This window comes from Onychomys torridus, chromosome 8, assembly GCF_903995425.1.
Source record: "Onychomys torridus chromosome 8, mOncTor1.1, whole genome shotgun sequence".
Classification (NCBI taxonomy): Eukaryota; Metazoa; Chordata; class Mammalia; order Rodentia; family Cricetidae; genus Onychomys; species Onychomys torridus.
This window is the reverse complement of record NC_050450.1, coordinates 16,872,072-16,900,013: the sequence shown is the minus strand read 5'-3', so window position 1 is coordinate 16,900,013 and position 27,942 is coordinate 16,872,072. Positions and strand designations below refer to the sequence as shown.

General features: G+C 51.3%; 2 protein-coding genes across 2 annotated transcripts; one reads left to right on the top strand and one right to left on the bottom strand.

Annotated features, from left to right (window-relative positions):
- On the bottom strand, positions 1-8,114 carry Bicdl2 (BICD family like cargo adaptor 2). The gene is made up of 10 exons (XM_036197318.1): positions 8,072-8,114; positions 6,529-6,823; positions 2,975-3,190; positions 2,733-2,849; positions 2,499-2,645; positions 1,614-1,802; positions 1,351-1,500; positions 942-1,072; positions 613-733; positions 1-518 (listed from the first exon to the last, which is right to left on the bottom strand). Exons 2-10 carry the CDS (start codon positions 6,808-6,810, stop codon positions 363-365), a joined length of 1,509 nt encoding a protein of 502 aa, XP_036053211.1. The 5' UTR covers positions 6,811-6,823; positions 8,072-8,114; the 3' UTR covers positions 1-362.
- Mmp25 (matrix metallopeptidase 25) lies at positions 6,809-27,655 on the top strand. The gene is made up of 10 exons (XM_036194593.1): positions 6,809-6,941; positions 7,073-7,178; positions 7,497-7,588; positions 8,011-8,154; positions 24,233-24,409; positions 24,506-24,590; positions 25,821-25,903; positions 26,199-26,351; positions 26,435-26,692; positions 26,844-27,655. Exons 1-10 carry the CDS (start codon positions 6,809-6,811, stop codon positions 27,113-27,115), a joined length of 1,503 nt encoding a protein of 500 aa, XP_036050486.1. The 3' UTR covers positions 27,116-27,655.
- The last annotated feature ends 287 nt before the right edge of the window (positions 27,656-27,942 follow it).

Below are 27,942 nucleotides of genomic sequence, written 5' to 3'. Positions count from 1 at the left end.
TTTGTTTGTTTGCACTTTCTATCCAAGAATGGAGACCAAGTAAGTATAGCGATTTATATATTGCTCTCACCTATCCTTATACATAAATACCCATCCCCAGCCCTGTCCCACGGATAGAACAGGAGCCTGGTGCTTAGAAAAGATAGACCTATGTAGATTCGAAAAATAAACAGTTCTGCCCCGACCACCGACCTGGGGTTCCTGCCCCAAAGCTGGCTCCTGCTCCCGAATAGCCTCTGTCCACCTCTTGGGGCAAGGAAGACAGTGGCCTCCCTTGGAAGTTATTCAGGCCCTGTGGATCCATTGGCTGTTAAGAGGAAAGTGAGCCCCAGGGTGAGAAAAGGTAGCCCTGCCGCCAGCCCTCATGTCCTTCGGAAGAGGTTACTTAGAAAGCCTCCCCGCCGCCCGGATCCCAGGCGCAGTGAGAAGCCAGTCTTCGCTCGCGCTGCAGCAGCCTCACTGAGTTCCTTCTGGCGCTGGGAGCGCAGCTGCTGTCCAATCACCACCTGCATGTCGTCCTGCAGGAGGGAGAACAGGGTGCATTTGGGTCAGAGTGGAGGTGAGGTCAGGTCAGGGTGCCTGGCCACCAGCCTGACTGGCCCGCCCTCTCACCTGCCAAGCCTCGAGCTCCTGCGTCAGCGCCACCTTCTGGCGGATGGCTCGCAGCAGTTCCCGGGACAAAGAGTCGCGCTCCAGCGAGACACGACTGAGCTCCAGCGACAGGTGCAGGGCCCTACGGGGAAGGGGTAGAGAATATGGTCCAAGGTCACTGGGGACTCACGAGCCCTGACGAAAGCGGGGGCCACTGACATCGAAATTAAGGAAGGCCAAAGCTTCTGGGATAAGATGGAGGTTATACTCGTTAGGACGGTGGAAATAGGGGCCCAGAAGAGACCAGAGAGCAATCCTGGCTGAGGAGTGGGTGAGGATGCCAGGCTCACTTGTTCACTGCTTCGTCCCGGTCAGAGAGTGCACAGCTCAGGGCTTCTTCGGGGTCGTCCTGCGCCCTCAGCTCCTTCTGTCGTCGCAGCTCATCCCGCAGGGTCTGTAGCTCTGTGCGGTGCAGCACGATCTGCAGGCCAGGGAAGAAGGTGGACTGGACAACGTGCTCACCCCCGCACCTGTGCCTGCTCCGAACACCGCAGGCAACTCAGTCTGAGTCAGACTGGGTGTGTTTTGGGGGGTGTAGGGTAAGTTTTCAACGGAAGGGAGGCGTTTAGGGAGGACAGTGGAGCCCAGAAGGCTTCCTGGAGGTACAGGCCAGCTCAGGAAAAAAAAGTACAGATTCACTGAGGAGTGGGTTGGACAGTGGAGATGGGAAAGAACTAGACATCTTGGGCCCTCTCCAACCTCATCCTGTAGCCTGGCTACTTCTGCCTCCTTCTGCTCCAGTATCTCTGCTGGGCTCAGGGATGCTCGCTTCTTGGGGGGCTCTAAGCTCTCTTCCTGGATTGAAGGCTGGGGACTGGATGCTTCTTGGGTCTCCAGAGACAAGATGGTCTGTAGGCCAAGGGAACTTATCAGTGCTGCATGAAACCTCCGGGGAAAGGAGGGGCAGAGCCTGCATCCCTCGTTGGTTATTCTAATGCGTGGCTGGCAGGCTGAAAGCTCACCTGAGCGCCTTCCCACTCATTGACATGCTGGTCTTGGTCGTCGTCAAGGCTGTGGGCAAGCTCGGTCTGCAGGGAGGCACCCGACACATCGGCGTCCTGGAGTCGCGACTCCTCCAGTTCCGAGACCCGACGCTGCAGCCTCCGCAGCGTGCTCAGCGCCTCTCCAGCCTCCAAGCGAGCGCGGTCCAGCTGCAGGTCATACAGATCATTCCAACTATCAGCAGGAAGCCTGCGCTCTGCGGTGGGCCCACAGGGGGCGCCCGAGGGCCGAGCAATGCCAGGGTCTGCTCCCTGGTGGACTAGGCCGGCCCCCTCTCCTGAATTACAGAGCAACCTGAATACACACCTCCCTTCTGCAGGCACCAATTTCCTCACCCATAAAACAGGGCGTGCCTGGCATCATCCTCTGCCCCACCAGGTCATCTCACAGTGTCCCCTCCCCCTGCACAGCCTTCCTTCTAGTTCACTAACTGCTTTGATCTAGCGTTTATTGATCCTTGTGAGTCTCACACCCTCACACAGTCCTTTGAGGTATGTAATACCACCCCATCTCACAAGTGGGGAAACTGAGGTAGGGTGGGGCTGAGAAGCCAAGCCATCTGAACTCAGACTGTCTTCCGTTTTCACTTTTTCGCCGTGCCCATCACCCCAGACCAGGTTTCTGTCCTGAGCTCTGACCTCAGTCAGTCCCAGGCTTGCGTTTGCCAGGCTCTGGTGTGCTTTAAGTGAATTTCCCTCACAAGGTACTCACTCTTTCTTGGTTCCTACTGGCCCTCAGGGTCCCACTTGCTTCTCTCTTGGTGATTTAACTGGCCTCGTCTCCCAGAAAGTCCTGAGGCATTGCCAAGGGCCTCGCTGACTGCCCCAGCCCACTCCTCTGATTACCTCCAGCCTGTGTTCTTTCCTCTCTCGACGGAGTAGCAGCAACTCTTCATGGGTGGTCTGTAGCCTGCTTTGGCCTTTGTCCACTTCCTCACGGAGCCCTCGGATCTGGGCCTCTAGGTCCTGCCTGCGATCCTGCAGCATCTGGTTCTGGGGACAGGTGTCCGAGATGAGGCAGAGGCTGGGGTGGGGTGGGGGATGCTGGGCCGGTCTCAGGGAGCCCCAGCTGCTACCCACCTCTGCCTGCAGACTCTCCAGCCGCGCCCTCAGCTCGGCCCCTGCCAGGGCCTGAGTCTGGCACTGCCCCCGGAGGGTGTCCAACTCCCGCTGCAGTTCCTGCTCAGTCCTGGAGGCCTGGGGAGGAGGGGCTGACAGTGGAGCCATCCAACCATCTGGCTTCAACACCAACGCAGTCTGCCCACCTCCACTGAGGACCTGTGCATCGGTCCCCACCTCTCCAGGACTCAGGGCCATTGTACCTGGGCCAGCTGCTGGCTGAGTCTGAGGTTTTGCTCGCTGAGCTCACTGAGGGCCCTTGCCCGCTCTCGACCACTGCCCTGCTGCTCTGACCGTTGTTCCCCAAGCTGGGCCCGCAAGGCCTCCACGTCTCCCTCCAGCTCCACAGCTCTGGCCTCCCATTCAGCACCCCGGGCTGCCAGTCCGCGGCGGAGTTCATGATTCTCCTGCTGCAGCCTCTGTGGGAAGGGGAAAGGCAGGAAGCCACCTAAGATTGGAGCAAACTCAGAGCCCAGGATGGAGGGAGGATCACCCAGATCGAAAGAGGCCAGTCTGTCTAAGGCAGACAAGAAAGCAAAGAGGCGAGTCAGTAACAGGCAGAAAGAATGAAGGTTCCGGGCTGACAGGTGGGCTGACAGGGGTGGGAGGCACAGCCCTGATGCCCACTCACCTCCTGCTGCCGCCTGGGCTTCTGGACCCGAAGTCGTAAGCGTCGTTTTTGGCGCCTGAGTCTGGTAGAATTCAAGCCCCGGCCCATGGCATCCCACTTCACAGTCCCCTGGAACTTCTGTGGGCCTAGTAGGCCCAGCCCCTCTCCCCTTCTCCCTCTAATTAATCCTGGGCTGTCCCACCCAGAGCCCCACCCCTCTATCTGCCCTCCTCCAAACCTGTCGGACCAGCCTGGGGGAGGGAGAGAGGAGGCCGTACTTGACACACTAAAGGGCCCAGCATAGGAAGACAGACAGGTCTGGGGGTGGGGGTAGTCCACTGTCTCCGGGCCTTCAAAGCAGGAAGGTCTGGGATGGACCAGGTGACTCTGACCGCAGTTGCTACAATGATTAGCAGATGTTCCAGCCAAGTGCTTTGCTGGCTCTTTGTCTGTATTACTTCATTTCGTCCACTAGAGGGAGCATCCTCAGATGAGGAAACCGTCAGAAGCTAGAGTCTGGATGGCCAGTCTAGGTAGCCAAACTCTTAATATTGCCAGGGCAACAAAGCCCTGGGCAGCTTTGGGGGCCAATTTTCCTGGCTAGTGCTTATCTCTGCTATTGCTATGTGGTTTCAAGTCCCTCTTTGTTGTCTGCAAGTCCCTTTAACATCTTCAAGCCCTTTGTTCTTCAACCCCTACAGACATACATCATCCCTATTCAATATATCCTGTGCTCTTCCTACCCTAGGGTCTGGCTATTAAGGGCTGAGGGAGACCAGCAGTTCAAGTTCACTGCCAGAGGGTCACAGGCTTCCTGAATCGGGCAATTTCAGAGAGGAAGAAGGGCTGTGGAGGAACTCGGGGCAGTGAGGAAGAGGAGCTGGGGGTGTCTCTTAAGGACGGGCTGATGTTTGCATTGGCCCTGCAGGACAAGGGTAGCCACCCAGAAAGAGGGTTTCAAGTGGAACAGCAAGTGCAAACCGGGAGCAATGGCACACATGTAATCTCAGCATTTGGGAGACTGAGATGGGAGAATGGTGAGTTCAAGGCCAACCCCGAGCTGTACAGCAAACCAGACTCAAAAGTGGGGCAGGCCCTGAGTCACTCAAGGAACTGAAAAAGACCCTGTCAGAGGAGGGAAAGCGTTGGGGGCTGGAGAGAGAGATGGCTCAGAGGTTAAGAGCACTGGTTGCTCCTCCTAGAGGTCCTGAGTTCAATTCCCAGCACCTTCATGGTGGCTCACAACCACCTATAGTGGGATCTGGTGCCCTCTTCTGCAGGCAGGCAAACATGCAGGCAGAACACTGTACACATGATAAATATATTTTAAAAATAGGGAAGGTGTCAGTGACGCCAGAGGACAGTGGTTCCCGGGACTTTTAGACCACAGTGAGAGTTCAGTTTCGTTCTAACTGCGATGGGAGATGCTGGTCAGGAAATAAAGTGATGTGATTTTTTTTTTTTGAGACAGGGTTTCTTTGTGTAATGGCCCTGGCTGTCCTGGAACTTGCTTTGTAGACCAGGCTGGCCTTGAACTCAGAGATCCGCCTGCCTCCGCCTCCTGAGCAATGGGATTAAAAGTGTGCGCCACCACACCTGGTCTTTTTCACATTCACTGCTATAGTCCGGGAAAGCTGGGGCCAGTGTGAGGATGCAGAGACATGGGGCTGGAGCTACAGAGAGAATGAAATATGGGGTGGGGAATTTGGAACCCCAACGTGTCTTACTGGTGTGCACGGAGGGAGCACCATTTATATGCAAATGCTGGTTGGTGGCCTGGTGGAGAGGGTGCAGGGTGGTTGACTGCCAAGGTCAGCTTGGAGCAGGGGTCCAGATCTATAATGTGGGTACATGAAGGTGTTTACAAACACAGATATGAGCCCCAGAGTGAGAGTGGGGGTTGACAGAGGGAAGGCCCAGTCCTACAACCCAGGAATGGACAAGAGTGAGAAGAGAAGACAGGTACATGGGAACATTTTGGCAAGGTGAATGCTGGGAGTGGTTCCCAGTGTCTGGGTTTATGTGGATGGTTGAGGAGCTAGCCTATAGATTTAGGGAGGGCCTACAGTTTGCCCAGGGTCACAGCTAGACAGGGATCTGAATGCAGATCTTGTTTGTCCTTAAATTACTTTTTGTCATTGAGACAGAGTCTCACTATATAATCCTGGATGGTCTGGAACTTCTGCAGACCAGGTTGGTTTCACAGATATCTGTCTGTCCTTGCCTCCTGGGGTATTGGGACTAAAGGTGTGTGATACCACATCCAGCCTGAGATTACTTATTTGTTATTTATTGCTGTACTGGGCACAAAACCCAAGGCCTTGCATGTGTTACAAAAACACTTTACTCCTGAACTCCACCTCCAGTCTAGAGTTCTTTCTGGCTTTCTCCCTTTCTTTTTAGGGTCTCATGTAGCCCAAGTTGAACTCAAACTCAATATGTAGCTAAGGATGGCCTTGAACCCTTCTGAACTTCCTGCTTCTACTTCCCAAGGGCTGGTTTACAGACCCTACCATACCTGGATTTATGTATAGCTGGGGACCAAATTCAGGGCTTTGCGTTTACTTGGCAAGAATTCTACCAACTCTTCATCAACCCCAGTCTACTTCTTTTACCTTTCAGTTTTTTGAGACAGGATTTCTCTGTGTAGCCCTGGCTGTCCTGGAACTCCCTTTGTAGACCAGACTGGCCTCAAACTCACAGAGATCCGCCTGCCTCTGTCTCCCGAGTGCTGGGATCAAAGGTGCGCACCACCACCGCCCGGCTCCATCCACTCTTCTTTTTTAATGAATGTGCATGTGTGTGCTTGCTCGTTTTTCTTTTGAGGCAGGGTCTCACTACGCAGAATAGAACAGTCTGGCACAGAGATCCCCCTGCCTCTGCCTCCCAAATGCTGGGATTAAAGGCGTGTGTCACCATGCCTGGCTCTTTTTCTCTAGGGACAAGGTCTTGTTATGTAGCCCTTCTTAACCTCAAGAGTGCTGGGACTACAGGCTGGCACTACCCCTTGGCTGCCCTGTCCAGATCTCTTTGAGAGGCATCACTCTGCCCACGTGTCCCCCCCATCCTCCTCTCTCTTCTTGCTTGGCTCTCATTTCTGTCCACCCCAGCCCTGCCAACCCTCCATCTGCCCGGAGGCCAGCTCACTTCTTCATGCTCCAGGTGCTGAGTGTTCAGCGTTTCTAGCTGCCTCCGAAGCTCCTCATTGCGTTCCAGAAGCATCTTGCCAAGTTCAGCGGCCAGCAGCAGGTCCTTCTCCTTCTGTTGAAGCTGTAGGGCCAGGTCCTCTGGTTCCTCTGGGCCTGGGCCCCCTCCCAAGAAGGAGTCTCGGCGCTCCAGCACAAAGGGGAAGAACCCTTCATCACCGCTAGGAGAAGCACCCCCTGAGAGCAGCCCAGAAGGGAAGGTTGGCCCGCCAGTGGAGTCCATGGCACCTGTGCATCTGTGGAGACAGGTTGTTGCTGATGGCGCCACCCTGCAACAGCCCCAGGGCTTGGCCCCTGATGGCAAACACCTAAACCTCCCAATCTTGCAGCCAGGGCCTCCCTGGACCAACAAAGGTTAATGATCCTTGTTGGCCACTCAGCTCCGTTAATGACCTCAGGGTAGACTGAGGCAGGAAGCAAAATGAAACCAGCCATCTTGCTCCAACTCCTACCTTCTGTCTTTGTCACATGATCTTTGCCTTCAGGAAGCTTTGTCCCTGCACTCTGGTGCCACAAGCCACCCTCTGACAGTTCCTGCTGCTCTCTCCGGCCCCTCACCACCTGGGCACTAATCCTAGAATGCAGGTTCAGGTAGACCCAGCCTTCAAGGATGCAAACAAATCCTTATCCTAAGAGTGCAGGGCTCTCACCATTAGGAACCTGGGTGCGTCTGGACTCTTTAGCCACAGGGATCCAATTCCTTCCCCTTCCAGAAACTCAGATCTCTAGCCCTTTGCCTTCTCATGTCCTGGCTCTATTTTCTCAAGACTCAGGGTTTTAGACTTGTCAGCTTTGATGGCCATCCTGTCCTCCCCCTGGATTCCCAGCAGAATCTCTTAGGTCTTTCTTTTAACAAGACCCAGGTATTCCTGCCTCTACCCCTCCTGATTTAGAAGCTCTCGTCCCCAGACCCCCAATTTCCCTGGGCCTTGGCACTGGCCCAGCGCAGGGCGAGGTAACAGGTTGTGTCAGCCAGCGCACCACCGCCGCCGCCACTTCAGGTTTCTGTTTACTTCCCGGCCCGCCCCTGGGGATGGGAGCCCTGTGCTTTACAGGGCCGCCCAGGGACAGGGGCTCAGGGGCTCAGGAGAAAAGGCCTGGCACCCTGGATTCTCCATGCCAACCCAGGAGAGGGTCCCTGCTTCCTATTCACCCCACAACGCACGCACACCTGTCCCCCTCCTCTCGACAGGTGCCAAGTATCGACAGGTGCCAAGCACAGCTGGGCCTGAAAATTCCAGGTGTTACAGAAGTCCCAGTCCAGCTGTCCCAGGGCCAGACCCAGTGGGTCCCCTGACCCCTGCTTTGGGTGTCCAACGCCAACCCACCACTCTCTCTGGTGTCCGTCCTGGCTTCCCAGAGTTTTTTTTCCAGAGTCCCTGGGGGCCGTTCCTGAGCTCCCTCATCTTGACCTGCCGACCAGTCTTCCCCAACCACGCCAAAAGTCTGGTTGTCCCGCCCTCTGCACCCCCCCAGGCTCTCACCTGTCGCCACTGGGCTCCCTCCGAAGTTCCCCTGATCCCCGAAGTCCTCTTCCGGAGGCGGCGCCAGGTGCAGGCTTGCACAGGTGAGGGGGCGGTGCCCCGGGAGGGGCTGGGACGCCTCCTGGTGGTGGGAATGGCCAGGCGCTGTGCAAGGAAAGTATGTGCAGATCACAGGCTGAGCATAGAAGTCAGCCTCTTACTCTTCATGTTTGTCTTTGGGATAGGAAATTATTAATAAGGATAACACAGTAAGCCCTCCGCTAAGAAAGCTCTTTTATAGGAACAAATTGTTTACCTTTGTGACATCCTAAGAAAGCACCTGCTACTGACATTTCGTTTTTTAGAGGTGCAAGCTGAGGTTCGGGGAAACCACCGGCTTTGTTTGGGCATAAGTTGGCTATTGTCTTCATCTGTTGCTGTGATAAAGCATCGTGACCAAGGTCACTTACAGAAGAAAGCATTTGATTTGGGGGCTCATGGCTCCAGAAGGTTAGAGTCCATGACCATCAACGCAGGGAGCATGGCAGCAGACAGGCAGACATGCATGGTGCTGGAGCAGGAGCTGAGAGCTTACCTCTGATACAAGGGCAGGAGAGAGAGACAGAGAGAGAGAGAGAGAGAGAGAGAGAGAGAGAGAGAGAGAGAGAGACTGGTATGGACTTTGAAATCTCAAGCCCGCCACCAGTGACACACCTCCTCCAACAAGATTAGACCTCCTAATCCTTCCCAAACAAATCCACCAACTGGGGACAAAGCATTCAAATATAAGAGTCTATGGGGGGGGGTATTCTAATTCATACCACCACAATTATGAACAGTGAAAGTGTGATGTTAACATCTTTTTGGGTGGTGGTGGCAGGGTCTCATGTATCACAGGATGGCCTCAAACTCACTAAAGAATAGAGGATGACTTTGAGCTTCAGATGTTTCTGGCTCTACCTCTTGGGTGCTAGGATGGCAGGCAGGCATCACCACACACTCGCTTTCTGCTGTGCTGGGGTTTGAACCCAGGGCCTGGCATGTGCTAGATAAGTACTCTACCAACTGACTATAGCCCCACCCCTAGCAATTTATTCTTTAATAAATTCCATGCTGCATACAAGACACTGATGACTGGGCTCCTAAGGTGGCTTGCCTCTAAGCACACCTGAGTCCATGAGGCTCTAAATGTGGGGGCTCAGTTCTTTCATTCTGCAGAGTTGGGCCCCATGTTCCAGCAAAGGCAGAAGCCATGATATGGAGAGATAGGATCCAAGGCAGATGATGTAGGACTAGCCCACACAGGGAGACCCCAGCCTTGGCCCTGTGGCTTGTCATGATTCTCTTCAGACACCGTGGCCTCCTGAGGAGACAAAGGACAGGAATTCCAGACCACATAAAGAGGACAAATAGATCTCTGCAAAAGTGGTCTGGTGGCAAACATTTAACAACAGAGTCTCTGGAGAGAACAAAAGCCACAGCTTGTTACATTTACCAATTTCTGAGGGAAGACTACTCCCTCCTGATGATTTGAGGTGACTGCCAGGATATCAGCTGAAGGTGTAGAGTCAGCTGAGAGAGCACAGGAGGGAGAGATATGGTGGAATTGAATCCAGAGCCTTCACACTCTATCCAAGAGCTCTACCTCTGCATTATAGTTCTCATGGCCAGCTTTTCTAGCTGGCCAATCTTATCTGCTCTGTGTGTCTCTGCCTAGGGTTCAAGACACCTGAGTCTTGGGAAGTTGGAGGCCATGGGTCTAAAAATTAGGCTGTAGGCTGGGCAATGGTGGTACACACCTTTAATCCCAGCACTTGGGGGTGAGGGGCAGAGGCAGGTGGATCTCTTGAGTTTGAGGCCAGCCTGGTACGCAGAGTGAGTTCCAGGACAGCCAGAGCTACACAGAGAAACCCTGTGTGGGAAAATAAACACACACACACACACACACACACACACACACACACACACACACACACGAGAGGTAGAAGTTGGAACTCACAGCTTGTGAGGAAAGAGACACAAGGACTCCTTTTTTTTTTTTAAACTGGAGCTAAGGGCCGAACCCAGGGCCTTGGGCTTGCTAGGCGAGCGCTCTACCTCTGAGCTAAATCCCCACCCCCAACAAGGACTCCTCTAAGAAGTAGTTCGGGGGCTGGGACTCCTGGGTCCTGGAGATGAGACAAGGCTTTCTGCCAGCAGAGAGTACATGGCTCACAATTCTTTGGAAGGGAGTTAGAGCCTGAAAACTGCCTGGCCTTCTTGCAAGGATGTCATTTGCCCTCTGCCTCCACCCCAGCATCCGTAAGAGCAAAGTGACAGCTTTGGAGAACTGAGGACACTGCACCCCCTTCTTGGCAGTTCCTCCTGATCTCTTTGAAAAATCAAGCAAAGCAGCCAGGTGGCCTTTAGTCCCAGCACTCCGGAGGCAGAGGCAGGAGGATCTCTGTGAGTTCAGGGTCAGCCTGGTCTACAGAGTGAGTTTCAGGACAGCCAGAACTACACAGAGAAACCCTGTCTTCAAAACTCAAAAACCAAAAAAAAAAAAACCAACCCCAAAACAAACAAACAAAAAAACCCCAAAAAAAGAAAGAAAAAGAAAGAAAACCATGAGAAGTGTCCCCTCCAATGGTCAGTCACTTGGGACCCCACCCAGCACACCACGCTCAGCCCACCTTGGCAGAGACCCTCCAAAGAGGCAGGTGCTGAGTTCATCTGGACGAGATGGGACTAGGGCCCGCCCTCTGGGAGGCTCACAGCACACCCCAGACAGGGGAAGGGCCAATAAACTGGGAACAAAGCTGTAAAACAACAGAGCAAAGGAGCGTGGTGCATGGGTGCTGACGCCATGAGGCTTCCGCTCTAGTTCTGCCGGCCTGAGGTGTGTGCGCCTGCGCCCTCAGCTGATGTGCCCCCCATGGCCTCAGTTTCCTTGTCTGTAAGCAGGGGCCACGGCAGCTCCTGGCTGCCAGGAGTGTAAAGATTCAATGAGAGTAAAGAACTGCACTTGTGACTCACCTGTGTGTTCCATTGTGTTCCATCCTTAGGACAAACCTATGAAGTCACCCCAAGTCAGAGGTGAGGAAGCCAGATGTGAGAGGTAAAATCAATGTTTGTGGGTGCATACATATCATCACCCTAGATTGTCTAGCACCAGGTCCCAGACACTCCTGGTTTTGTTTGTTTGTTTGTTTGTTTGTTTGTTTTTATTTATTTATGTATTTATTTTATTATTATGTGTTTTAATTTTATACATCAGCCATGGGTTCCCCTGTCCTCCCCCCTCCCGCTCCCACCCCCTGTTTGTTTGTTTGTAAGATGGAGTCTTTCTATGCCATACAGATTGACTGTGAATACGCAATCATCCTGCCTTAGACTCTAGAGCACTGGAGTTTTTGGATGTTTGAATCTGGTTCCCAGCTCTGCACCTAGCTGTAAGCCACCCCACACTTGGAGACTTCCAGTCTTATCCCCTCTCCCTGCTCATGTGGAAGAAGATGGGCAGTAGGGATACAGTGTTCCCAGGGAGGCCCTGAAGAAGCTGGACATGAGGAACCATTCAACAGCCCTCTCGTGCTCTTCAGTGGGGCTCACAAGCAAGCCAGCCTTCCAGAGGCCCATGCCCAACTCCCACGCCTTCCTCACCTCCTCTCCATCTAACTAGCCCCTAGTGATCCATGTCTGGGGTGGAGGGAGGAGGTCTCCTTTGAGGGGAGCCTTCCCAGATCTTACAGTACCCTGGCCAAACTCTGCTGGGCACCTAGAGGCCTCCCTTCTCTTCCACACTGGCCCACTGGCAGGAACAGCTTGCTTCCAAACCACAGTGCCCTCAGGCTTTTCTTTTGTTTTGTTTTGTTTTTCGAGACAGGGTTTCTCTGTGTAGCTTTGCACCTTTCCTGGAACTCACTTGGTAGCCCAGGCTGGCCTCGAACTCACAGAGATCTGCCTGGCTCTGCCTCCTGAATGCTGGGAATAAAGGCATGCACCACCACCGCCCGGCAGCCTTCAGGCTTTTAATGACATGTATGAAGTCTATGAACAATAAGTATATTGTGGGGAGGACTTGAAATCTTTGTATGAAATGTTTCACACTGAATACACTGTTAATTTATTTTAAAAATCACATAGAAGCTTTCAGAATGTCAAGAAATAGCTCCAGTGCTTTTCACAGTTACAGAGAAGTATTTAGTAATGTAGTGATGTCATATACACTATATCAAAGACAACTGGATCAAAGGAACACTATCCCTATACATAGCTGGTCCATTCTGTATGTCACAACTGCTTTAAAGCCTGCGTGTCAGAGGATGAGGCTGGAGAATGCTGATCTTGAGTCCAGCCTGAGCTACAAGGCAAGACCCTGACTCAGAGCCCAAAACAAACAAGATTCCATAGCCTTGCATTTCATCTTCCTCCTTAGAAAGGGTGAATTATGCCGGGCGATGCTGGTGCACGTCTTTAATCCCAGCACTTGGGAGGCAGAGGCAGGCAGATTTCTGAGTTCCAGATCAGCCTGGACTACAAACTGAGTTCCAGGACAGCCAGAGCTGTTACACAGGGAAATTCTGTCTTGGGGGGTGGGGGCAGCAGGCGGGGGAGGAGTGCACATATTGAGGAATTCCGCACTCAGGTGGCAGAGAGAGGAGGATCTCCGGGAGTAAGAGACCAGCCCCGTCTACAGAGTGAATTTCAGAACAAAGTGAGCCCTTGTCTCAAAACCAAACCAAAAGGACATGGAAGAGGAAGGAAGAAGCTTCGCTTGGCCTGCTCACCCTCTCTCTGCATGGCAGGCTCCCTCTCCTGTTGTTGAGGCGTTCCTCCACCAATATTAGAACCAACTTCTGGATTCCAGTGTAGATCAGAGATCAGCAACTGTCTAGGAATCTTCCAGGTCTTCAGTGCCAGATCGGGACTGCTGAGACAGCCAGCCTCCTGGACTGAACAACTTGGAGACCTCTCTAGTCTGAGGCTCTCTAGTGTGAGACAGCCATTGTTGGACTACAAAGACCACACCCTGCTCACTTCTGCTTTGGATACCCAACACAACTGCTAATCCAACCCACCTTCAGTTCCTTTTGACTGTGGATAATTTCATCCAAAATGGATCTAAGTTCAAAGTACCAGGTGGGTAGGGGCTTCAGACGCAATTAGCTCCTAGTTTTCCCACCATTCCCCTATATGCCTCCCTGAGCACAGGACCCCCACTCAGGAAGTGTATGAAGATGCTAGCCTTGGAGTCTTTTGGATGTCACGTGCCTACTGTCACCTGCTGTGAGAAGGATGACATGGGGCAGCTCTGTCAGCTCTGTGTGAGGGAGGCCTGGAATTCCAAAGGCCAGGCTTCAGAGCCTAGAATCCCAAGAAACCTGTACCCTGGAGGTTAGGTTCCTGGCTACTCCATTGATTTCAAAGCTGGGCCACAACTCTGAGGACAGCTGAAACTTGGGCAAGGAGCTGCTTGCTGAACCCTGTGGTTTTCTGACTTGGGCCTGTTGAGGACACAAACCTAGAGAGCTTCCTGAAGCTGGAGGAAGAGCCCCTTGGCTGGGTTCCTACACCTGCAACCCAGAAGTAGCCTCAGGTATCTCCAGGAAAGTGGAACCTCTCCAACATGGCTGCCCAGAGCCCATCCTCAAAGCTTTTCTCTTCCAGCTCTCTGTGCTCCAGGTAGCGAGCACTAGAGCCTGAGAAATCCAGTGTTGGTGATTTAGAGTGTATCTGTTGACTACTCCAGGTCAGCCACCACCTAGTGCGGCCAGTCATGTTGACAGCCAACCCCACTCCAGGGACTGGTCTCCGGCTTCCTCTTCCCCCTTCCTTTGGTGACTCAGATCCTTTGAAGACAGGTGGCTTTACCTAAGTCTTCTGCTTCTTCACATATCATGGAAGGATCTGCCTTTTGACATGTTACACATCTTTATCTAAAAATAAAATATCCCCAAATCAGGAAAAAAAATATTTTGAGACAGGTATTCACTATGTAGCCCAGGTTGGCCTCCAACTCTGGATTCTCCTGCTTCACCCTCCCACGTACTAAGATTACATACAGGCTTACACCAACAGACTTAGCTTCTCCTTTGAGTTTTGGGTGATATTCAAAACAGAAGAAAGCTGATGGAAGCCAGGTATTGTGGCTTTTGTTTTAATTCCATCACTCAGAGGCAAGGAGATGGCTGGGAGTCTGAGACTAACCTGGGCTATATAATGAGTTCCAAGCCAACCTGGACTACATTATGAAACCTGTCACATAATTAAAAACAAAACAAGGGCAGAGCCGGGCAGTGGTGGCACACGCCTTTAATCCCAGCACTCGGGAGGCAAAGCCAGGCAGATCTCTGTGAGTTCAAGGCCAGCCTGGTCTACACAGCAAGATCAGGACAGGCACCAAAACTACACAGAGAAACCCTATCTCGAAAAACCAAAAAAAAGAAAACAAAAAGATCCTACTTACAGATAAAGTCACATGCTCAGATATCTGGACACAGGGCCTCCTTATATATTCCAGGGGACACAATTCTACTTATCACAAGGATTAATATATATATTAATGTATATAAGTATTTGTTGGTTGGTTTTTCAAGACAGTTTCTATGTGTAGCCTTGGCTATCCTGGAACTGGCTCTGTACACCAGGCTGGCCTCAAACTCAAGAGTTCCACCTGCCCCTGCCTCCTGAGTGCTGGAACAAAAGGTGTGTGTCACTACGCCCACCTAAATTTAAAATTTGAAAGTTTAAAAAAAAATTTTTTTTGACGGGGGCTGGAGAGATGACTCAGTGGTTAAGAGCACTGACTGCTCTTCCAGAGGTCCTGAGTTCAATTCCCAGCAACCACATGGTGGCTCACAACCATCTATAATGAGATCTGGTGCCCTCTTCTGGCCTGCAGGGACACATGCAGGCAGAATACTGTATACATAATAAATAAATAAATCTTTAAAAAAAATTTGATTTTCCACAAGAACACTGAACTAAGGCCTCCAGAATGCTGGGATGTTCTAGCTCAGATCCACACCACAGCCCTCAAGTGTTTTGTTTTGCTTTTGAAATAAGATCCCTAGTCCAGGCATGCCTGTCTGCCTGCCTGCCTAGAATTACCTATATAGTTGATGTTGGCTTTGAACTTCTGATTCTTGTTCACATCTGAGTGCTGGGATTACAGGCCTGTACCATTGTACTCATTGTATGTAGTGTGGGGGATGGAACCCAGGACTTTATGCATGTTAATTAAGTACTCTACTAACTGAATTACAACCCAATCCACAAGCGTCTTAAATATGATGTGTAGTGGGTAGCCATCCCAGCATTGGCCTGGAAGTTCTAACCCCCATTGAGGCTTCGGTAATGGTCATGCCCACAAGGCGGGGCTGAGGGAGGAAGCTGAAGACCCAGGATCGAGAGGAGAGGCTTCTCGGGGTTTTGGGGACCCTGGACACTGGAGGTGGACCTAACAGAGTTCTCCAGAGAACACTGCCGGACTGCGCCATACCTTTGCCAGACCCTGCAACCTATCCCTTCATTTGTAAGTTATCCCACAAAATAAACCTCCCTTTTAACTACATGGAGTGGCCTTAATAATTTCACCAATATTGATGAGTTTGGACAAAAATGGAACATAGCATAATTGCCATAACCATGATAACTGACCGCCCCCCAATACCTTTTCTCTCTCTCTTTTCTCCTTGAGACAAGGTTTCTCTGTGTAGCCTTGGAGCCTGTCCTGGAACTCACTCTAGACCAGGTTGGCCTCGAACTCACAGAGATCCGCCTGCCTCTGCCTCCTGAGTGCTGGGATTGTAGGTGTGCGCCACCACTGCCCAGCCCCCCACAAGACCTTTCCAGTCAATGTCTAACTGCTGGCAACCACTGAACCACTTTTCTGTGGCTTTTTCACATTGTCCCTAAAGAAAGTAGATTTGGGGCTGGAGAGGGGGCCCGGTGCTTAAAGAGCACCTGCTGCTTGTGCCTGGCTTTTTCTTAGGGGCCACCAACCGGCTGCCAAACCACGACACAGAGACTTAGTAGTTATGAATGCTTGGCCTAGCTTAGGCTCATTTTTGGCTAGCTCTAACCTGACCTGTTTCTCTTCATCTAGGTCTCACCTCAGAGCCTTCACTCTTTTTTCCTTCTGTGTGTCTCCCTTTCACTGCTTCTTTGTCTGTCTGGTCACTGACTGGCTTCTGGCCAGGGCATGGCCCTCTCTTTCTCCCTTCCTCTCTCCTTTGCCTAGATTTCTCCTCCTGCTTGTTCTCTCTGCCTGCCAACCCTGCCTGTCCCTCTTCTGCAGCTATTGGCCGTTCAGCTCTGTATTAGACCAGTCAGGTGCCTTAGGCAGGCAAGGTGAAACAGCAACACATCTTTACACAGTTAAACAGATGCAGCATAAACAAAAGTAACACAAACACATCTTTGCCTAGTTAAAGTAATATTCCACAACAGCTGCTCTTGAAGAGGATTCAATTCCCAGCACCCACATGATGGCCCACAGCTGTCTGTAACTTCAGTTCTAGGGGAGCTGACAGCCTCTTCTGGAATTCTTGGGAACCAAGGATACACATGGTGCACATAAGTGAATGCAGGCAAACCACTCATACACATAAATAAGTCAATTTTTTCTAAAGGAAGTCATAGATAGGATGGGGGCCTTACAGCGCTTTAATGACATGTATGAAGTCTATTGAACAATAAGTATATTGTGGGAGGACTTGAAATCTTTGTATGAAATGTTTCACACTGAATACACTGTTAATTTATTTTAAAAATCACATAGAAGCTTTCAGAATGTCAAGAAATAGCTCCAGTGCTTTTCACAGTTACAGAGAAGTATTTAGTAATGTAGTGATGTCATATACACTATATCAAAGACAACTGGATCAAAGGAACACTATCCCTATACATAGCTGGTCCATTCTGTATGTCACAACTGCTTTAAAGCCTGCGTGTCAGAGGATGAGGCTGGAGAATGCTGATCTTGAGTCCAGCCTGAGCTACAAGCAAGACCCTGACTCAGAGCCAAAACAAACAAGATCCATAGCCTTGCATTTCATCTTCCTCCTTAGAAAGGGTGAATTATGCCGGGCGATGCTGGTGCACGCTTATCCCAGCACTTGGGAGGCAGAGGCAGGCAGATTTCTGAGTTCCAGATCAGCCTGGACTACAAACTGAGTTCCAGGACAGCCAGAGCTGTTACACAGGGAAATTCTGTCTTGGGGGGGGGAGGCAGGCGGGGGAGGAGTGCACATATTGAGGAATTCCGCACTCACGTGGCAGAGAGAGGAGGATCTCCGGGAGTAAGAGACCAGCCCCGTCTACAGAGTGAATTTCAGAACAAAGTGAGCCCTTGTCTCAAAACCAAACCAAAAGGACATGGAAGAGGAAAAAGAAGCTTCGCTTGGCCTGCTCACCCTCTCTCTGCATGGCAGGCTCCCTCTCCGTTGTTGAGGCGTTCCTCCACCAATATTAGAACCAACTTCTGGATCCAGTGTAGATCAGAGATCAGCAACTGTCTAGGAATCTTCCAGGTCTTCAGTGCCAGATCGGGACTGCTGAGACAGCCAGCCTCCTGGACTGAACAACTTGGAGACCTCTCTAGTCTGAGGCTCTCTAGTGTGAGACAGCCATTGTTGGACTACAAAGACCACACCCTGCTCACTTCTGCTTTGGATACCCAACACAACTGCTAATCCAACCCACCTTCAGTTCCTTTTGACTGTGGATAATTTCATCCAAAATGGATCTAAGTTCAAAGTACCAGGTGGGTAGGGGCTTCAGACGCAATTAGCTCCTAGTTTTCCCACCATTCCCTATAGCCTCCCTGAGCACAGGACCCCCACTCAGGAAGTGTATGAAGATGCTAGCCTTGGAGTCTTTTGGATGTCACGTGCCTACTGTCACCTGCTGTGAGAAGGATGACATGGGGCAGCTCTGTGTGAGGGAGGCCTGGAATTCCAAAGGCCAGGCTTCAGAGCCTAGAATCCCAAGAAACCTGTACCCTGGAGGTTAGGTTCCTGGCTACTCCATTGATTTCAAAGCTGGGCCACAACTCTGAGGACAGCTGAAACTTGGGCCTGTTGAGGAAGTTGGAGGAAGAGCCCCTTGGCTGGGTTCCTACACCTGCAACCCAGAAGTAGCCTCAGGTATCTCCAGGAAAGTGGAACCTCTCCAACATGGCTGCCCAGAGCCCATCCTCAAAGCTTTTCTCTTCCAGCTCTCTGTGCTCCAGGTAGCGAGCACTAGAGCCTGAGAAATCCAGTGTTGGTGATTTAGAGTGTATCTGTTGACTACTCCAGGTCAGCCACCACCTAGTGCGGCCAGTCATGTTGACAGCCAACCCCACTCCAGGGACTGGTCTCAGCTTCCTCTTCCCCTTCCTTTGGTGACTCAGATCCTTTGAAGACAGGTGGCTTACCTAAGTCTTCTGCTTCTTCACATATCATGGAAGATCTGCCTTTTGACATGTTACACATCTTTATCTAAAAATAAAATATCCCCAAATCAGGAAAAAAAATATTTTGAGACAGGTATTCACTATGTAGCCCAGGTTGGCCTCCAACTCTGGATTCTCCTGCTTCACCCTCCCACGTACTAAGATTACAGGCTTACACCAACAGACTTAGCTCTCCTTTGAGTTTTGGGTGATATTCAAACAGAAGAAAGCTGATGGAAGCCATTTTGTTTTTCCAGACAGGGTTTCTCTGTGTAGCTTTGTGCCTTTCCTGGAACTCACTCTGTAGTCCAGGCTGGCCTCGAACTCACAGAGATCCGCCTGCCTCTGCCTCCCAAGTGCTGGGATTAAAGACGTGTACCACCACTGCCCGACTCTTCCTTCCTTCCTTCCTTCCTTCCTTCCTTCCTTCCTTCCTTCCTTCCTTTCTTTCTTTCTCTCTCTTTCTTTCTTTGTATATTTTTCTCTTATTTCCTGATAGAAATTCTTTTTTGTTTCTTTGTTTTTGTTTTGTTAAGATTTTATTTATTTATTTCATGTAAATGAACGCTCTATCTGCGTGGTTGCTGGGAATTGAACTCAGGACCTCTGGAAGAGCAGCCAGTTCTCTTAACTGCTGAGCCATCTCTCCAGCCTTCTGTTTTTATTTTTATTTTTTTCTTGTTTGTTTTTTGTTTTGTTTTATTTTTCAGAACAGGGTTTCTCTGTGTAGCCCTAGCTGTCCTAGAACTCACTAACAGAAATCTGCTTGCCTCTACCTCCTGAGTGCTGGGATTAAAGGCGTGTGCCACAACCAACCAGCCAGATAGAAGTTCTTAAGCAAGCAATTTCTCAAGGGAAATGGTTCTTGGGAGAAAGGGAAGCGGGAGGGGACAGAACTGACCGTGGATGTGAGGCCAGCTCTTCTCAGTTCTGTATCAATCTGTCCTTTACTGCACTAGGATAGGATGAGTGGGGAGGGATAGTTGGGTCTGGTGCCCAGGCTCTGTGGGGCACTGGCAGCTAGTCAAGGCTGAGACAGTAAGGCAGCATCCTGTAGCACTGTGAGGCTAGAGATGCAGGCCAGGAGCTTGTGCAGACCACAGAGCTGCACCTTCAGTGCAAGCAGCTCAGCTTTGAAGCTGAGTCAGCTCCGGTTCCTCCCTCATACCGAGTACAGATGACTTTGCCTTCTTACCGTCTCCTCTGCTGGGAGGTGAGGGAAGAAGAGTGTCTGCCCACCGCCCCGTGGCTTGTGTTCTTTTCACTGGGCACCAGTGCTACCACCTGCATCGCCAGCTGCCCTCAGAGCTGAGCCTGGGGAGGGCGGGGAGGTGCCAGGGAGAAAGTATAGGAAGCAAAAGTCAAATGCAGAGCAATGGAGAGCCTGGAAGTTAAGAAGTGGGTGGCTGGGAAGAGAGATTGGGACTTGAGGGGGCAGGTACATGCCTATAATCCCAGCGTTTGTAGGCAAAGGCTGGGTGGTCAATACAAATGACCAGTCAGTGAATATTCTACACAAAGAATGAGGCCTGTAGACAAGAGACACTGTCTTGAAAAAAACCCCCAAACCTAACACAATGGAGGTGGGGAAGAAACAGGCTGCCAACAATGAACAGAAGTTCAGAGGAAGTGGTTAGACACAGCAACTCGGGGAACAAGTCCAGTAAATCACATGGCCAGGATTTAGTTATGTGGGGACAGAGACTTTTTTTTTTTCCTTTTTGGTTTTGGTTTTTTGAAATAGGGTTTCTTGGTATAACAGCTCAGCTGTCCTGGAACTCGATTTGTAGAGCAGGCTAGCCTCGAACTCACCACCACCACCTGGCTGACAAGTGACCTTTTGGTGCGTGCTTGCTCTCTGGGTGTGAGAAGAACCCTAAACTGTAGAATTAGGCGTGAGAAGAGGAGGAAGTGAGGACTGTTCAAACCACTGAGAACTCAAGAGCAAGGCAGAGACGAGTGAGGCTGGGGTCCTGGGCCAGTCGAAAGGTGTCTCAGGATGAAGTGTTTTAAGCACCGGATCTCCCAGTGAGTCAACAGAAGGAGGGATGTGGATGCCTAGATAGAAAGGGGGGGCACACCTTTCACCCCAGCACTTGGCCGACAGAAGCAGGCAGTTGAGTTCAGACTAGTCTGGTCTACAGAGTTTATATATACTGTCTCAAAACTGAGAGTGAGGACGTGGATGCCTGGACAGAAAGAAAGAAAGAAATGGGTATGGACAGGAGACAAGAGGTGAGTGTGGAGCCATGACGCTGTCTGCCCATGTGCATGTGTGTACCGGAAGTGACGTTACATTGCATTGCCTGCTTTTTCATTTTGATTGGTTCTGGTGTTATTATTAAGATTTATTTTTGTTATTTTTAATGATGTGTGTGGGCAGGGACTAGAGGAAGGTACAGAATTCCTTGGACCTGGAGTTCCGGGCAGGTGTGAGCCACTTGAGGTGGGGGCTGGGAGCAAACTGGGGTCCTCTGGAAGAGCAGTAAACATTCTTATAGCTGAGCTGTCCCTCCAGCCCCCTGGTTTTGTTTTGTTTTGTTTTGATTAAGGGTCTCGCGTATTTCAGACTGGCCTTAAACTTGCTAAGGATTATCTTGAATTCCTGCTCATTCTACATCCTCTCCGTCACAGGCATGCACCATCAGGGCTTCTTTATGTTGCACTGGGAAGCAAACCCAGGACTCTCTGCATGCTAGGCAAGCTCTCTCTGGACTGAGTCCATCCCCAGCCCTGTCTGTCTTGATGAAATAGGAAGCACACTTTCCAGCTGTGTCTGGCAAGGTGGGGGCTAGGTCTGGTCCCATCTTTGAGGGGCTGTGGTTGAGAGGACCAAAGTAGTCACCTGCTAGGCCAAGGACAAGAAAGCCAGGTGGCAACAGGGACCCTGAGCATTGTCCACCAGGGCTCTCAAGGGTTCGTTAGGGTGATTATGCAATTTCCTCCACCCGCCTAGCGTGAGAAAGGTACAGGAAGGGCTTCGGGGCCCGGAAGCCCCATGTTGCCCCAAGAGAGGTGAGATAAGGAAGTAGAAAGAGAACACCCTGATTGAGACACCAAACTTCCTCTGATTTCTCAGTAAAAAGATTCAGAGCAATAAGATGACTTGCAGCCAACATGGAAGTTCAATGGTAGTTCGAACAGGTTCACCTGAAGACAGGATCTGCCAAAAGGCAGGGGCACAGCCAGGACACTCACCTTCCGTCCTGGCTCCACCTCTGACTTTGGTGACTGTTTTCCCTCTGAAATGATAGGAGATGGGGGCTGGAGAGATGGCTGCTCTTCCAGAGGTCCTGAGTTCAATTTCCTGCAACCACATGGTGGTTCACAACCATCTGTAATGAGATCTGGTGCCCTCTTCTGGCCTGCAGGCACACATGCAGGCAGAACATTGTATACATAATAATGAGAAAATGATAGGAGATAGAGGTCTAAGATGGGACGAAGCCTAACATTTGCTGCTCTTAGAATTTACCTGTTATTCCAAGTATAGTGGTATATACTTAGGATGTGGAGGCAGGAGGATTGCATCAAGATCAAGGCCTGCTCAGTCTGGAGAGTGAATTAAAGTCTAGCTAGGGCTACATAGTGGGACCCATTCTCAAAAAAAAAAAAAAAAAAAAAAATAGTTTTTTGTTTTTCCTGTTATTTCACTGGTAGACTCAGCAGGTGAGGGAAAGTTGCTTTATTGCTCACCAGTTATATCTAATATCTCACTTTCAGTATCATTAATACTGGTTAGAAACCATGAGTGGAGCAATGTTCGGAAACCTGGGCCTTGCTGAGGGCTGCCTGGCTGGTAACTGTCTTAGTGTCTTCCGGACAGGCCTTCTTAGCCGATGAAGCCACAGATCGATGAAGCCAAGCATCCAGAGCTCTGGCCTGGCCTGGGCGGGGTCCCCAGGGAAGAAGCTGTGGCGGGAAGAGGCGCCAGAGCAGCGGGCTGTGGTCTGGGAGTGCGTGCAGCGGTGCCGGTGGGGTGGGGTGGCGAAGGCAGAGATGTGAGGTCTGGGAAGTGGCCTGGAGATGTGGATCCGAGAACAGGAGGGATGAAGAAAAGAAACGAAAGAGGCCCTGGGAGATGGTGGCCGGAAGGGAGGCTGGGGCTTCTTTTTTGTTGTATTTTCCTTTTTTTTCCTTCCTTCCTTCCTTCCTTCCTTCCTTCCTTCCTTCCTTCCTTCCTTCCTTTCTTTCTTTTGAGATATAACTCTCTATGTAGACCTGGCTAGATTTTAATTTGCTATGTAGGTCAGGATGGCCTCAAACACACAGAGATTCTCCTGTCTCCGCCTTCTGAGTGCTGAGATCAAAGACCTGCACCACCACCCAGCACTGTGGGGATTTCTTTTTTTCTTCTAATTTTTTAAAAAAGATTTTAAAAGTTTATTTATTTATTTATTTATTTATTTATTTATTTATTTGATGTGTATGAGTGCTCTATCTGCATACAACTTTCTGCCAGCAGAGGACAGCATAGTCCACTGTAGATGGTGGTGAGCCACAATGTGGGTACTGGGAATTGAACCCGTGTCTTTCAGAAGAGCAGCCAATGCTCTTAATGGCAGCACCACCATTCCAGCCCCAATATTTGTTTCAGAAGAGCAGCCAATGCTCTTAATGGCAGCACCACCTTTCCAGCCCCAATATTTGTTTATTTATGTATATGACTGTTCTATTTACATGTTCTCCTTTATTCCAGAAGAGGGCATTGGGATGTGAGCCACAATGCGGTTGCTGGGAATTGAATTCAGGAGTTCTGGAAGAACAGCTCTTAACTGCTGAGCCACCTCTCCAGCCTCCAGAGTGGGGATTTCTTTCTTTCTTTCTTTCTTTCTTTCTTTCTTTCTTTCTTTCTTTCTTTCTTTTTTTTCCAGAGCTGAGGACCGACCCCAGGTCCTTGCGCTTGCTAGGCAAGTGCTCTACCACTGAGCTAAATCCCCAAACCCCAGAGTGGGGATTTCTAACCACAGGCAGGAATTGGGAAGGGATGCTCCAGGTGTCGGGCACCCCAGGCTTCTGCACCCTAAGTTTCTATATGCAGTTTTCCCTTCCTGGGTGAGGGGCTCCGGCAGTGTAAGGACACCTGTAGCTAGAGTTTTCCTGCCTGGCCCATAGTCAGGACAGATCTCTCCCACCCACCAGGCCCATAGACACTCAGAACCAACCAAGTAAACACACAGAAACTTACATTGTTTACAAACTGTATGGCCATTGCAGGTTTCTTGCTATCTAGTTCTTATATCTTAAATTAGCCCAGTGGAAGGCAGAGAGGCTGCCAGCTGCTGCCATGACAAACGAGATGTAAGTTACTGGTAAGCCACGAGCCACGTGGCAACTTATAGACTAACAGAAATGGGTTAATTTAAGGTATAAGAACTAGATAGCAAGAAGCCTGCCACAGCCATACAGTTTGTAAGCAATATAAATTTCTGTGTGTTTACTTGGTTGGGTCTGAGCAGCTGAGGGACTGGAGGGTGAGAGAGATTTGTCCTGACTGTGGGCCAGGCAGGAAAACTAGCTACAGACACCTTTCTTCTGACCTTTGGGTTTCTTTCACCTCGTAGCCCAGTGTCACAGCAAAACTATTTTCTGAATGGTTGAAGGAATACAGGCATGGTGGTGCCATTCAGAAAGGGGTCAGGGCAGAGGAGCTGGAGTCCACACTCCAGGGTCTCCTGGGTCTTCTTCCGGGACTGCAGACCCAATGCCTGTGCTCCTAATGTGGGGTGGCCTTAGCTTCACCCTCTGTCCTCTCTCCCCAGATGGTGAAGGAACTGACCTATTTGCAGTAGCGGTTCATGAGTTTGGTCACGCCCTAGGCCTTGGCCACTCTTCTGCTCCCAACTCCATTATGAGACCTTTCTACCAGGGCCCGGTGGGTGACCCTGACAAATACCGCTTGTCCCAAGATGACCGTGATGGACTGCAGCAGCTCTATGGTATGGAAGGGAGATGCCAGAACCACCCCAGGCGTAGCTTCCTTATGACCTGTACAGCAGGTCAGGGAACCCATATCTGTCTGAATCTCCCCACAGGGAAAGTGTCCCATACCCCATATGACAAGCCCACAAGGAAACCCCTGGCTTCACCTCCACAGCCTCCAGCCTTGCCCCCTGACAGGTGAGTCCCTACCATTTGTGTGAGCAGCTCCCTGGCTCAGTGTCCTCAGAAAGGGGCTGGAAGTGCTGGACAGATGGCTCAGTGTTTAAGAGCATTTGCTTTTCTCTGAGGACACAAGTTCAGTTCCCAGCAACCACTTCAATCAGCTCACTACCACCTGTAACTCCCACTCTGGAGAACACCTTGTTCTCAAACACTCACACATGTGGCATACACACACATAAATAAAAATAATAAATAATAATAAAAACAGGGCCAGGGAGACGGCCCCTTTAGCAAAGCAACTGCCACCCAAGCATGAGGTTCTGAATTCAGATTTGAAAAGGGCCTGTGAGAGCCAGAGCTGTGGGTCTGTAATCCCATTACTCAGGAAGCCAGAGACATGCGGGTTCCTGAAGCTCATTGGCCAGCCAGCCTCACTGAGTCAATGAACTCCGGGTTCAGCAAGAAAGCTTGTCTCAAAAAATAAGATGGAAGACAGGTGTGGTACACGCTTTTAATCTCAACTCTCAGGTGGCAGAGACAGGTAGATCTCTGTAGTTCAAGCCCTGCCTGGTCTACATAGCAAGTTCCAGGATAGTGAGGGCTGCACAGACAGACCTTGTCTCAAAAAACAAACCCCAACCCCAAAAACATGGTGAAAAGCAACCAGGGAAGACACACTGTCAACTTATGGCCTGAACACATACACACATGCACATGCACCAGTACACACACACATACACACATGCACATGCACCACTACACACACACATACACACATGCACATGCACCAGTACACACACACATACACACATGCACATGCACCAGTACACACACATACACACATGCACATGCACCAGTACACACACACATACACACATGCACATGCACCAGTACACACACACATACACACATGCACATGCACCAGTACACACACACATACACACATGCACCAGTACACACACATATACACACATGCACCAGTACACACACACATACACACATGCACCAGTATACACACACACATGCACATGTACCAGTACACACACATATACACACATGCACATGCACCAGTACACACACACATACACACATGTACATGCACCAGTACACACACATACACACATGCACATGCACCAGTACACACACAAGCACACAAAAGACGCGAAAGGGAAGCGTCCTTACCAGACTAGTCAAGATCAAAGAACAGGGAGCCCTACCTCCTATTCACTTGCCATTCATTCCCAGCCCCTCCACACCTGTGCCTGATCGCTGTGAGGGCAATTTTGATGCTATTGCCAACATCCGAGGGGAGATCTTCTTCTTCAAAGGTAAGTCACTTAGGATGACCCTTGGATCTGCATGATTGGCTTCTTACACACTCCAGGTGACCCACCTAGGCTGCAAAGTATCCCGGGAGGTAAGATTTTTGGTGTTAAAAGAGCAGGGTGGTGTGGGGAAGATATCCTGGGCAAGTGATAAAATGATGGTCACAGATATGCTTGACGTATAGAGGGATTCTCCCGCTGCCCAGCCACTCGCTGGGTTGGATAGAGGGACGTAGGGATGTGACAGGAGCTCTTACTTTGTCGTATCCCCAGGCCTTGTTCCTTTCTTCCCCTGCAGGCCCCTGGTTCTGGCGCCTCCAACCCTCAGGACAGCTGGTGTCGCCCCGTCCAGCGCGGCTGCACCGCTTTTGGGAGGGGCTGCCCACCCACGTGAGGATCATCCAGGCTGCTTATGCCCGTCCCCGAGATGGCCGAATCATCCTTTTCAGCGGTGGGTATGGTTCATGGGTACTGGATAGGGCAGGCCTAAGAGGCGCCTCCCCTTTGCCCCACTACCAACATGCCTCCTTCCAGGCCCCCAGTTCTGGGTGTTCCAGGACCGGCTGCTGGAGGGCGCAGCGCGTCCACTGGTAGAGTTTGGGCTTCCCCCTGGAGAAGAAGTGGATGCTGTGTTCTCCTGGCCTCTGAATGGCAAGACATACCTGATCCGAGGCCAGCAGTACTGGCGGTATGACGAGGAGGCCGCGCGCCTAGACCCTGGCTACCCACGCGCCCTGAGTCTCTGGGAGGGGGCGCCCCCCTCCCCAGACGATGTCACCATCAGCAACACAGGTGTGGGGAGCCCTGGGAGTCTTCTGCAAACTGAGGTCCCTGGGAGAGGGAAAGAAGGGGGAAACGGGTCCTGGGAGTTGGTATGAAAAGGAGCAGTGGCGTTGGGGCAGCAGGTCTGGACCCAGGCTCTGAAGTGTCTCCTCCCCTACAGGTGACACCTACTTTTTCAAGGGCACCTATTTCTGGCGCTTTGCGAAGGGCAGTGTCAAATCTGAGCCGGATTCCCCCCAGCCCATGGGGCCCAAGTGGCTGGACTGCCCTGCCCCCAACTCTGACCCTCAAATCCCCAACTCCCCGAAAACGACACCCAAAACCGGAACCTGTGATTGTCACTGCGAGCTCAATCAAGCCTCAGAGCAGCTGTTGGTGACCTTCCCGCTGCCCCTCCTGCTCTTGCTAGCTGGAGCAGTCCTTTCTAGCTGAAACATGGTGTCAGCTCCCTACACCGAATGGAGCAGCAGTCTCCCGCAGCCGGACCTAGCGTGGGGTCGTGGGACGCTGTGGCACCTCACTGTTCCCACGGTGCAGAGCCTCACTGACTGTTCCCACGGCGGGACTCAGGCTCACGGAGCTGGGTGGATTCCTATCAGAAGCCTGTGGACACCTCGGGAGTCCCCCAGCCTGCTTCCTGTTGGCCACAGGAGCTGTGGCCACAGTCAAGGGTACCGCCAGGGGGCGACATGCACCCTTTCTCTCCATCGCCAGGAATGACTCATTGCTGCCGCCACTGGTGCTGGGAACCCACCTGAACTGTGGATTGGACACACAGTGCTCGGCCCTATCCCGTTTCTCCTCAGACAGAGGCGACACCACACTTGGCTCAGGTTGTGTGCTGCCTTCTGCTGTGCTGACTGGCTTCCTGGGAATGTGCACTCCTCTGATTCTCCACAATTGGTCTTACTGGTTGACAGGGCTCAGTGGCTGTACTCTGACTAGATGGTTAAACAGGACCAGGACTTTGAACTCCAGTGCCTCCCGTGGCCGCTGAATGTGCTCCTGAGCCTTCTTACCGCGTTGTACTCCACGTCCCTTGACAGTCACTGCCACAGGGTGGGGACAGGGTGGGGTAGCATTGCTACCTCCCCGAGGGTATGCTTCAAGTCCTGGTTGACCTCAGTGTTGACATGGTGGGGTTTCTCCTGTGCCCCAGGTGATCTCAGTTCAGGTCACCGTCATCCCTGAACACAACCTGGGGGGGAGGTGTCACCCTGAATTCAGGATAGCTCAATTCAATTGTAAGGGATCCTTTG

Excerpts from the sequence above, each read along its gene's own strand:
- Mmp25 (XM_036194593.1), top strand. The coding sequence starts at position 6,809 with ATGGCACCTGTGCATCTGTGGAGACAGGTTGTTGCTGATGGCGCCACC. Across the intron at positions 8,155-24,232 it reads CCAGGTGCAGGCTTGCACAG|ATGGTGAAGGAACTGACCTA; the intron begins GTGAGGGGGCGG and ends CTCTCTCCCCAG. Across the intron at positions 26,352-26,434 it reads CCGAATCATCCTTTTCAGCG|GCCCCCAGTTCTGGGTGTTC; the intron begins GTGGGTATGGTT and ends GCCTCCTTCCAG.
- Bicdl2 (XM_036197318.1), bottom strand. The coding sequence starts at position 6,810 with ATGGACTCCACTGGCGGGCCAACCTTCCCTTCTGGGCTGCTCTCAGGG. Across the intron at positions 1,803-2,498 it reads GGAAAGAACACAGGCTGGAG|CTGGACCGCGCTCGCTTGGA; the intron begins GTAATCAGAGGA and ends TATGACCTGCAG. Across the intron at positions 1,501-1,613 it reads ATGAGTGGGAAGGCGCTCAG|ACCATCTTGTCTCTGGAGAC; the intron begins GTGAGCTTTCAG and ends CTTGGCCTACAG.